Raw genomic sequence first — 12,212 nt, 5'->3', positions numbered from 1 at the left:
TGATTATAAATAAAAATTAAACTATACTTCATAAAAATTTAGAATATTTACAAATAAAGAACCGACAGAAATTCAGAATATAAGCTACAAATTATAAAAAAAAGGAATTTGATAAAATACTAGAAAAGAAATTATTTTTTTGTATAAAATAAAGAGTATAGAATTGAAAAGAACATAAAAAAGATGTGGAAGGAACAATGTTCTGAAAACCGGTTCGAACCGGCCGGTCGAACCGGTCGAACCGTAAACCGAACACTAAAGCGATTCGGTCAACAAAGAAAACTGCAGAAATTAATAACCGGCATTGAACCGACGAACCGGCCGGTTACCGGTCGGTCGAACCGAACCGGGACCCGGCCGGTTTTTTAAGCTGGCAGCAAAACGTCGTCGTTTTGCAATAGGGGAACCCTAATTCCCTTTTCTGTTTTCTCCTTCGTCAGTTTTCGACTTTTCGTGCTTCCCTTCACCTTCACTGCACGACTGCAGCGTCCAGCCTCCAGCGTCCCAGTCCCACACTCCCACTCCCATAGCACAACACCGACGAGGCCACGAGGCCACGACCCACCACGATCCACCGGCCACCACTGTGAGAGACAGAACGCCTGAAGCACTCAACGCACCAACCTCCATCGCGCCCTCAGCAGCGTCGCCCTCAGCAGCGTCGGGCCCTCAGCAGCGTCGCCCTCAGCAGCGTCGCGCCCTCAGCAGCGTCGCGCCCTCAGCAGAGTCGCGCCCTCAGCAGCGTCAGCACGGTCAGCCCTCAGCCACTTCGCCGTCAGCTTCTGCCTCTGAGAGAAAGCAATAGAGAAGCAGCAGCGTTGAAGAACTGAAGTCCTCATTTCCAGGTAATTTTTATTTTTTAATTTAGTTATGAACATAATTTTGTGATGAAATCTGATACTCTGTGAACTCTGTGAACAAAGAATTTTGATGAAACGCTGAGTCTCTGAAACTGTTATGACTTATGAGTGAACTGACTGAACTATGATGAAGTCATGAAACTGTGATGAAATATGAATTGATTTTGTGAATTCTGATTTTGTAAAATCTGATAGTGTGAACTCTGATTTTGTGACATGATTTTGTGATTTTGTCATTGTGAACTCTGGTTTTGTATACTCTAATTTTGAGAGATGATTTTGTGAATTGAATTCTGAATTTTTTGAACCTGAGATGTTGCTTCATGCTTGTATACTCTGATTTTGGAATTTGGATGTTGTTTGTTCATTTGCTGTTAACTTGAGAGTTGAGATTATTGGGTTGGATTGCTGGTAATATTTAGGTATGGAAGAAAGTATCAACCAAGACCTACCTAGGAATAATAATGCTGAAAATAATTCTGCTTCGAATGAACGTTCTCTTCCTCCCGCGAGTAGCGAAAATCAGTCACAAACTTCTAGTGTTAGGGGGAAAACTGATCCTGCTTGGAGATACGTTGCTTTACAGAATATAAATGGAAAGCCGCATTACCAATGCTTATTTTGTTTGAGTACTTTTGGGGGCGGGGGAATTAATAGAATGAAAAAGCATTTGGCGAAGATAGGTGGAGACATAAAGAAGTGTTCTAAGGTCCCGTATGATGTAGAAAAACAAATGGAAGGTTTGTTGAAAGAGATTCAGAAAAGTAAAACTAGTAAAAGGAAAGTAAGTTTCAACGAAGAGGGTACCGATGAGTGTGAGGATGCAATTGATGAAGCAATAGCGCAAGAGGAACAACAAACTCCGAGTCAGTTACCAACTAAGGAGGTTGTTGGAGGCGATCCAAAAAAGAAAGCAAAAATCATTATTCCTCCTATGTTTGCACCAAGAACAACTCCGGGAAGTCAACCAAGTCTGAAAAGCGTGTTTCAAAACAAAGAGGCGCTTCATGAAGTTGATAAGCGAGTGGCTAGATGGCTTTTGGATTGTAGGATTCCTTTCAATGCGGTTATGTCACCTTTTTTTCAAGATATGTTGGATGGTGTAGCTGGCTTTGGGCCTGGTTATAAAGGTCCTTCTTACGACTCTTTGAGGGTTAATTTATTAGCCGATCTCAAAAGGGAGTGTCAAATGGTTGTTGATAGCTATAGGTCTGCTTGGAAAGAAACTGGATGTACTCTCATGGCTGATGGTTGGACAGATCAAAGGCAAAGAACATTGATTAATTTTTTGGTTTATTGTTCGAAAGGGTTGTGCTTTGTGAAATCTGTAGATGCCTCAAGTATGGTTAAAAATGCTTCTAGCTTGTGTGACTTGTTTTCAGAGGTGATTGAATGGATTGGACCTGATAATGTTGTTCATGTAGTGACCGATAATGCTGCGAATTATGTTGCTGCTGGTAGGCTTATTAATAAGAAATTTGAAAATATTCACTGGTCACCTTGTGCTGCTCATTGCTTGAATCTTATTCTAAAAGATATAAGCAGCATGCCACATATTTCTAGCCTTGCAACACGTGCTTCGAAGATTACCGTGTTTGTATATAATCATACGGTGTTCTTGTCCTGGCTAAGATAAAAAGAGGATTGGAGGGAGATTGTTCGTCCAGGTGCAACTCGTTTTGCCACTGTCTTCCTCACATTGATGAGTATCTTTGAGCGCAAATCGGAATTACAACAATTGGTTGTTGATACACACTTTACCGGACACAAATTAGGAAGGAGTGCTAATGGGAGAGCTGTGAGTGCAATTATCCTAGACAATAAATTTTGGGATGATTGTTTTACTGTATGCCAAATTGTGAGTCCGTTGATTAAATTGCTGAGGTTGGTAGATGCCGATGATAAACCATCATTGGGAATTGTTTATGAAGGTATGTTGAGGTCAGAAAATGGAATCAAAGAAATGTTCAAGCATAGGAAGAGTGCATATCAACCTTACACAGAGATTATCAACTCAAGATGGGACAAACATTTGAAAAAAAATCTTCACGCAGCAGCCTATTTCTTGAATCCTGATTGCTTTTTTTCTGAAAATTATAGAGAATCACCTGATGTCATGCGAGCTTTACTTGATCTTGTTACATTGCATTGCAAGGTTAATAATTTAGATTCAGTTGAGGCAATGAAAGAAATACACATATATAGAAATACACATATTTGGTAGTTCTGCTCCATGTTTACAAAAAATGGCAGTTCGCATTCTTAGCCAAGCATCTGCTTCTTCAGGGTGTGAAAGGAATTGGAGTCTTTTTGATCAAATTCATACAGCAAGAAGGAATAGATTGGAGCATGATAGGCTAAGTGATATTGTGTATGTTACATATAATTTGCGTCTTAAATCCAGGTAATTTATATTTCATCCTTTCATTTCATATCATTAGATTTTGTATAGCTAATATACTAGGCTTATCATATATTGTATTTAATTTGTTAGGAATGAAAGAAAAAAAAGAAAGCAAAAGTCCCAATATGATCCAATCGATATTGAAACTATTGATAAGGTTGATTTTTGGGTGACGGAAGAGGTTGTTGAAAAAGAGCCTGATCTTCCAAGTAATATTGAAGACTTGCTTGGTGAGTATTATAGTTTATTGAACATACAATAAATTACAATAGCTTTGATCTTTAATTTATTGATAATGTGTTATATTTTCTTAGATGAGATTGATGCTGATTTAGATCAAGGTGGTGGTGGTGGTAGTACTAGTACATTTTATGCTGCACCACTTGCTTTTTCTGGTCCAAGTAGTGGAAATGAAGGTGATGAAATCAATGACGCAAATCTGCAACAAATTATGGAGGATTTTGATGGTTGATGACAAATTTGGCTCATTTTGATGCTGCTATGTTATGTTTGGTTGTTTGTTTGTTGACTTTTGAACTTTGAATTTGTATTTGAATGAGATTATAACATTTGGTTTATGTAGTACTTTTAATTTGAATGATATTTTCAAGTTTAGATTAGACTATAATTATATTTTCATGTGCTTATTTATATTTTATTTATTATTTTATTATAAAACGGTTTTTACGGTTCAACCACGGTCGGACCGGTTGAACCTATGAACCAGTGAACCAGTACCTAGAGCGGTTCGATGACCGGTTCGGTTTTCAGAACCTTGGGAAGGAAGCCTACATATAGAACTGGCTTAGATAAGTCACAGAAAGTCGCTAGGATGTGTGAGAGAATAAGTGTTTCTGAGTAAAAATTTTGAATCCCTTATATCTCGTTTGTCACAATATTTACAAACCTCTTCAACCAATCAAAATTTTTCATGTATTGACCCTAGTGTACCTTGACAGTAACTGTTCCCACCAGTCACGGGTCTGGTAACCGCTCTGCAAACTTCATCCTCGACCCCCTTCAATCAACCATTTCCTTGTCGATGCTCATCTTATCAAATTTTCTTAATAGATATGCCTGACATCGACATAACTAATGTCGACCAACAAATTGCCCCCTAGTAACATTATCACTTTCGAGTTTCTTTTTGAGTAAGTGTGATTGATCCTTTCATACAGATAAAATAAATTTATACTCCTCACGCATCCCTTAGGTGAATAACCATCACTATCATGATTACCCACGTCGAATCAATCTTTTTGTGCACTCTCTCTCTCTTTCACATTTCATCTTCGAAGGCACGCTTATAAAAACTCCAACTTCTTCTTTCAACTTTTCATTTTCAAACTTCATCTTCTCTAATAACAATATGTACTCTCTGTGCTAATCATCTTTGCCATTGTTGCCACCAACATCCATTGCTGCCATTGTTGCTTTTTGATTTCAAGCTTTCAAGCTTTCATCCTTCATACTTTTTTACATTCTCCTGGTTTGTCTTTAGCATTTACTTACTAAGTTTATCCATGCTTTTCCTTTTTTTTCCCTTTTATTTTATTTACTGTTACTCCTGCAACAACGATTACTAGCCACAATGTACTCCAAAGTAGAAAATGATTTCAAATCTTTGATTTCCTTCTATTAATCAATGAAAAAATTTGAAATTATTTAGTGACAGAGAAGCAAACACAGAAATTCATCTTTTCATTTTCCATTTTTCATGACCAAGTATAATTATTTGTCCTTCTCAATAAATTTTGGCTTTAGAATTTTTCTTTGTTGATTTATCTTCATATATGCATTATTGAAGAGAAAGTTGAAGAGAAAGTTGGAGAGTTTGCTGATAAGACTAACTTAAAAATCCTATCAGAGGAATTTGACATGATTATTGAGGACCTAGTCAACACCATCAATGATGAGAAAATTTTATTCCCTTTCTATATCGAGAATGAACTGCATTGTCTTTTAAGTCCTCTAAATTCTCCCGAACAAGCTTGAAGTGTCTTCTATTATTTCCCTTGCAACAAGGGGCAAGATATTTTGATAAAAAATGACCTGTACATTAATCTTTTTGTCGACCATGCTTGCCCCTTTCACAATAATCCAATGACTATGTTCAAGAAAGTGAGTTTCCTCACTTGGATCAAAAGAATGGAACCAAATAAAAAAGATTCCTAGCATTATCGAGGAATCTATGACCTGATGAGACTCCCTCAGTTTTACCCGTCGACAAATCACTGGGTGGTAGGAGCGATGCTATGCTTCTGGAGCAAGACTACTAACAATCTTCATTTACCATGTAGCATGGTCGGCCCTACTCTTTTTGACGTAGGTACCATCACTTTTTTTCTTTAAAATGGAGACACAATTACTTCTAACATGTGCTTTGAGAAGGAGTTCAACCAAGGGTAAAAATCCAACCACTTGTTGATGCATGATCTTCTGTATAACTTATCCAACTAGCATCTGTGAATTCTTCTAAAATAGAAGGTTCACCACTATATATCAAAGTATAATTTATTGTTCCTTTCAAATATTTTAATATTCTTCGGACAGCATGCCAATGGTTTTTACTTGGATTGCTTGTATACCGACTTAAGTGACCTACATCATATGCTATATCTGGTCTAGTACAGGTCATAGCATACATTAAGCATCCAATTAGTTTTGCATACTCAATTTGTGAAGCAGACGAACCTGTATTGGGTACTAATTTGATACTTGGATCGAAAGGAGTACTTACTGAATATCCTTCAAACTCATCAAACTTCTTTAATATTTTTCTATATAATGAGATTGAGATAATCCTAAATTATGACCATCTTTAACAATTTTAATTCCTAAAATTATATCTGCAACTCCCATATCTTTCATATCAAAATTACAAGACAAAAATTATTTAGTTTTTTCTACCTCTTCTAAATCAGTACCAAAAATAAGCATATCATCAACATATAAACAAATCATAACACCTTTACCATTTTTAACTCTACTATACACACAATTATCATATTCATTTATTTTATATCCATTAGCAACAATAGTTTCATTAAATAATTTATGCCATTGCTTAGGGGCTTGTTCAGTCCATATAAAGTCTTAATTAATTTGCACACTTTATTTTCTTGACTAGCAACTATAAATATTTTTGGTTGCTTCATATACACCTTTTCGTCTAATTCACCATTTAAGAAAGTTATTTTAACATCCATTTGATGAATGACAAAATTAAAAATTAAAGCAAGTGCTATAAACACTCTAATTGTAGAAATTCTTGCTACTGGTGCATATGTATTGATAAACCACTATTTTATGGTTTATCTTGTACTTATTTGAGTGGTTTTTATCAAGTCCTTACCCACTTATTCATACTATTTGCATGGTTTTACATTTGCCTTCCTAATTATGTGCTTTGATTGAAAACATGCTTCTTTGGCCTTAAGTTCCCTATGTTTAATCCTCTCTTATTACCATTAGATGCCTTGATATATGTGTTAAGTGATTTCAGAGATTACAGGGCAGAAATGACTTAGAGGATGGAAAAGAAGCATGCAAAAGTGGAAGGAATACAAGAAGTTGAAGAAACTGCAAAGCTGTCAGCCTGAGCCTCTCACACTAAAACGATCATAACTTGAGCTACAGAGGTCCAAACGATACGGTTCTAGTTGCGTTGGAAAGCTAACGTCTGGGGCTTCGATTTGATATATAATATGCCATAGTTGCCTTGACGCTAGGTGACGCGAACGCGTCCTCCACGCGGACGCGTCGCAGTGGCGAAAATCAGCGTGACAGATTTCTTTTCCAGCGATTTCTGGGCTGTTTTCGACCCAGTTTGCGGCCCAGAAAACACAGATTAGAGGCTATAAAGTTGGGAAAAGCATCCATTCATAAACAAGCTTTCATAATTCACAATCTTAGGATTATATGTTGTTTTTAGAGAGAGAGGTTCTCTCCTCTCTCTTAGGATTCTTTTCACTTTATGATTATTTCATCTTTTGCGATCACATGTTCAATGTTCCTTTTATTTATTTTTCTAATTTAATTTATGAACTTCCATGTTAGATTTGATTTCTTTTATTAATGCAATTTGAGGTATTTCAGATTTATGATTTTTGTTTAGCTTTTTATATTCTTGGTTTTAATTGATGAATTGATAAATTGGAGACACTTGAGTTATCAAACTCCTTGTTGATTGAAAATTGGAATTCTTCAAGAATTAATTCGAGATTCAATAACTCTAGCCTTTCCCCAAGGAAAGACTAGAACTTGAGGATTCAAAAATTAATTCATCCGCTTAACTTACCTTCATAGTTAGAGGTTAACAAAGTGGGAGAAAAATCCAATTCTCATCACAATTGATAAGGATAACTAGGATAGGACTTTCAATCCTCATAATTTGCCAAGAGTTTATTTTATAGTTATTTATTTATTTTATTCTTCTTATCATTTAGCATACTGCTCCCTTACTTTCAAAACCCCCAATTTACAAGACTCATAACCAATAATAAGAACATACCTCCCTGCAATTCCTTGAGAAGACGACCCGAGGTTTAAATACTTCGGTTATCAATTTTAAAGGGGTTTGTTACTTGTGACAACCAAAACGTTTGTAAGAAAGGTTGATTGCTTGGTTTAGTAACTATACTTGCAACGAGAGTTTACTATAACTTCTAAACCATCAATCTTCAGTTCTTCAAAATGGCGCCGTTGCCGGGGAATTGCAAACGTGTGCCTTATTATTGGTTATTGTAAATATTTACTTTTTGTTTGTTTATTTGTTTTTATTTTTGTTTTTATTTTTTGCTTTTTTCATAAATTTAGAGGTTATTGGTTTTTATTTAGTTATTAAAAATTTTTCGAAATTTTTTTTTTCTTAGTGTTCATCTTGATCTTCAAGTTGTTCTTCGTGTTCATCTTGACCTTCAGGTTGTTCTCAGTTGTTTTCTTCGTTTTGATCTAAAAATTTTAAGTTTGGTGTCATTTTATTGTTTTTCTCTTTCCTCATTTAATTCAAAAATATATTTTCTCTTTATTTTTATTGAATTTTCGAATTTTCCATAAAAAAAATTTTGATTTTAAAATTTTTATCTTATCTTATCTTAGTTTTAAATTTCAAAATTCAAATATTTTTCAAAAATCATATCTTTTTCAAAATCTTATCTTATCTTATTTCAAAAATCAAATTTCAAATTTCAATATTTAATTTCCAAAATTCAAAATTCAAAATTTAAAAATTCAAATTTCAAATTTCAAAATTTTAATTTTCAAAATTCAAATTTTAAAATTTAAAACTCAAAATTCAAAATTTAATTTTTCAATTTCAAAAATTTTAATTTCAATAATCTTTTAATTTAAATTTATTTTTATTTTCGTTTTTAATTTTTATTAGCTTCCATGAGTTCTCACCCCTCTCGCTTTGAGTTTGGTTCTAAATATGTTGAAATGAGTGGAAGCTATAACAGGAATATGCATCAAGGTCTAAGCGATCAAAGATGGATGAAGCCAAGAGGATCTGATCAACCCTTTAGGCAACAACACCCTCCAAGATATCATGGGCAAGGACCACTCTACAATGCATACCAAGCTGATAGATATGGTGGACCCCCTTGTAATTACCAACAAGCCCCACCCTGTGCTTATGAACCACATCCCCAACATACCTTTGAACCACCAAACTCACAAGCCCCTTTACACCATTTACCTCCATATGACCCTAACCCACATCCACCATACCAACCACCCTATGAACTGAATGAGCCATACATAGATCCATCCCAACCTCCATTGGATAACAATACACTCATCTCTAATATCATTGGTCTCACCTCTACACTCCAAAATCTTATATCCCGCATGAACCAACCCTCTACCTCCAATATTCAACCCTCAAGCTCTAGTGCACTTCCTTTTCAACCACATAATGATATTTTCATCCCATCACCACCCTCCATGGAAGAGCACCCACATCTATCAATCCAAGAGCAAGATGATCCCAATTATGCTATTGATATGGAACAGGAAAGAAGGAATCATCTTCGCGAATCCATACTTCATAAAGAGCTAGAGAAGGCCCTACGGGTAAAGGTAGGAGAGACCCTTAAAGATGAAAGAGTAGTTGAAAGGAGTTGTCATGGAAAGAAAATCATCGAGGATGAGTACAATTTATACTTAAACAACTGGACAAAGCAGCAATTATTAAAAAGGAAGAAGTGGTTGCAGACTTAAGAGATGCTAAACCTCCATGGGAAATTCAAGACATAGAGCCTCCTTCCAAGACGGCTGCAATTGATGTTGAGGAGGGTGTACAACCTCCAAGACATGTCATGGTTAAGGAATTGGAAGAGGTCAATCAAGAGATGGAGATTCAAGAAGAAGAAGCACAACCTCCCATGCCCTTGGTAAGTAATGAAGAAGAGATTGAATTGGAAGAAAGCTACCAAGAGGAAGAGGTTGATATTGAAGAAGTTTGCAAAAAGGTGGAAGTTGTCCAAAAGCACAAGGAAGTGGAGCTTGAAATCACTTTGCCAAAGTTATTGGAGACCCCTCCCCCTAAGTTGCCATCATCCTTCACAACATTCAAGTGGGTAAAATTCATATCCCTTAGCTTTCTAATTCCACTTGAATATGGGCTACTGGGGACGGATGATCACTTAGAGCTCTTTGTGGCATTAAGAGTAAGAGGAAGATGGTCAATGGTAAGAAATGTCCTGCAAGGTTCATTATGGTTGGAAGCTTTAAGTTTAAACGCAAAGGTTGGTGTAAAGCTCAACTGAATGGGTCTAGGAAGTTGGTTGGCCGCCTTAGTGAGAATTCAGATTGCTTGCCACCCGGATGAAATCATGATGATCAACAAGAAGACGGGTGCAATAGCAAGGTTTGGGATCCTGGAATCTGTTCTGACATCCAACACCCCGGGAGCCTAAGAATCTGTTTGAAGCTGCTCAAAGGCTTTACGTGCCTAGTTTGGGATCCCGGAGGCCATTGGAATTACAAACATTGGTGGAGATTCCTGGATGAGTTCAAGCACAAGCCACCATAACAAGGACTCTCCAAATGTCTAACTTAAGGACAATAACTAAAAGTGCTAGGTGGGAGACAACCCACCATGGTATGATCGTTCCTTTTTCATCTTTATTTAGTTTTATTTGTTTTCGAATTTTATTTTATTTTATTGTATTGAACCTGGAGTTTTGCATAACATTCATATTAGCATTGCATTCTGCTTTATTTCATGCATAAAAAAAAAAAACACGCACGCGACGCGGCAGCGTCGCTGATGCGTTCGCGTCACCAGTGCGTTTTGGAAGAAAAGAATCGAACAGAGAGTCACGCGAGAGCGTGCTGGAGGCATGCCTTAGGCACAATATGCCCACGCGATCGCGTCGCCGACGCGGCCGCGTCATTTGCAAAATAGCTTCCCCACGCGTCCGCGTCACCCACACGACTGCGTGGCCTTGTAAATCGACGTAACAAGGGTGTATGGCCGAAAGTTGAGCTGGAATTTGGCTGGATCCGTGCTAGAGGCACCAGCCCTACCACGCGAACGCGTCACCCACGCGTCCGCATCATATTGAAAATAAGGCCACCCGCGTGATCGCGTCAACCACGTGACCGCGTCACCCAAAAATTTGGCGAAAAGAGTTTCGAACAGAGAGTTGTGCGAACGCGAGGCTGCACTCGCGCCAATCGCACAAATCAGGCCACGCGATCGCGTAACCCACGCGTCCGCGTCACCTGACCTTATCGCGCACCACGCGACCGCGTCACCCACGCGTCCGCGTCGCCTGCGCCGCACAACTTATCCAGATCAGCGCCAAATATCATATCTTTTCTTCCCCCAAATCCTAATTTTTCTTTTTCATTCTTATTTCTTTCTTCTTTTCTTCTTCCTTCTTTACCTTCATTTTATTTTACTTAATTTATTTGCATATTTCATTCATTGCATCTTAATTTTGTGCATAATTTTTGTTTTCTTTTCTAAATTCATTATTTTTCCTTTGGTGTTAAAATTTTCTTATTTAACTGTTGCATCTTCTCTTGAATTATTTTGGGTGCTTAGTGACTTGTGTTATTCTGGTTAGGTAATATTATTTAAATCAATGCCAATCTTTTATACCTGTATTAATTTTGCATTGACATGAATTTACATTACCTCTCCTTACCCACACTCTCCCTCATTGTTGCAAAAATTTTACACCACTGGTATGCCATGGCTTCTATTGTTTTCTCACGTACATGTTAAAGCTTCCATGTAAATGAGACCCTTTTCATTTGGCATTAACCCACCCATACTTCATTTATTTTTTTATCTCTATTTCTGGGTTACTTTTCTTCCCTTTTTCTTTCAGGATGGCCACCCGAAAGGGAACCGGAAGATGTTTACATGGGGAAACAAGACAAGTCCATCTGCACAATCTTTGGAGAAAAGCGGCAATTGGAACAACCCGTCCACCTGCACATCTCAGCATGCACTGAGGACGGTGCAATCTTTAAGTGTGGGGAGGTCGATACCGATCTCCATGGGTTAGTTATTTTCTTCTCAACACCAATATTTTATTTAGTACATTTTTACATTTGCATGTTTCACTGCATGATTGTTTGATTTTATGCATTTTAGCCAATGCTTGGTTAAAATAATAAGTTTCTTTTTAAGATCCTATTTTTGAAAATTTTCACTAATTTAAAATCAAAATTTTTTGTGTAAAACTTGTTTGAAGTTGTATTTGGAACATGGTTTTTGAGCCAAAGAACACAACCTGTGAGATTTTGAGCTTATTTACATGGTTACATTATTTAACCATAAATTTTTATTCTTGTGTATTTTCTTCTCTATAATTGTAATCTTTGCTTTGTTCCATTCTATATGTCCATTATTTAGTGTATTTACATGCTTGCATATGATTGAGACCATTATTTGTTATTAGCTCACTTATCCCAAATAAGCCTACCTT

The 12,212-nt window shown here is 36.8% G+C and overlaps 1 protein-coding gene across 3 annotated transcripts; it reads left to right on the top strand.

Annotated features, from left to right (window-relative positions):
* Window positions 1-423: 423 nt before the first annotated feature.
* On the top strand, window positions 424-3,900 carry LOC140176527 (uncharacterized). Of its 3 annotated transcripts, none has more exons than XR_011868139.1 (4): window positions 424-845; window positions 3,147-3,264; window positions 3,355-3,494; window positions 3,579-3,900. XR_011868139.1 is itself a non-coding variant. In XM_072208060.1 (4 exons), the coding sequence occupies exons 2-4, from the start codon at window positions 3,107-3,109 to the stop codon at window positions 3,734-3,736; spliced, it is 456 nt and encodes a 151-aa protein (XP_072064161.1). In that variant the 5' UTR covers window positions 439-845; window positions 1,283-3,106; the 3' UTR covers window positions 3,737-3,900. The 3 variants fall into 3 exon arrangements, 2 of the variants coding, with proteins under 2 accessions (XP_072064161.1, XP_072064160.1); XM_072208060.1 differs by having other exon boundaries at window positions 439-845; window positions 1,283-3,264; XM_072208059.1 differs by lacking the exons at window positions 3,355-3,494; window positions 3,579-3,900 and having other exon boundaries at window positions 439-845; window positions 1,283-3,264.
* The last annotated feature ends 8,312 nt before the right edge of the window (window positions 3,901-12,212 follow it).

This window comes from Arachis hypogaea, chromosome 11 (assembly GCF_003086295.3).
Source record: "Arachis hypogaea cultivar Tifrunner chromosome 11, arahy.Tifrunner.gnm2.J5K5, whole genome shotgun sequence".
Lineage (NCBI taxonomy): Eukaryota > Viridiplantae > Streptophyta > Magnoliopsida > Fabales > Fabaceae > Arachis > Arachis hypogaea.
The sequence above is the reverse complement of the archived record's forward strand: the minus strand, read 5'-3'. Positions and strand labels throughout refer to the sequence as shown.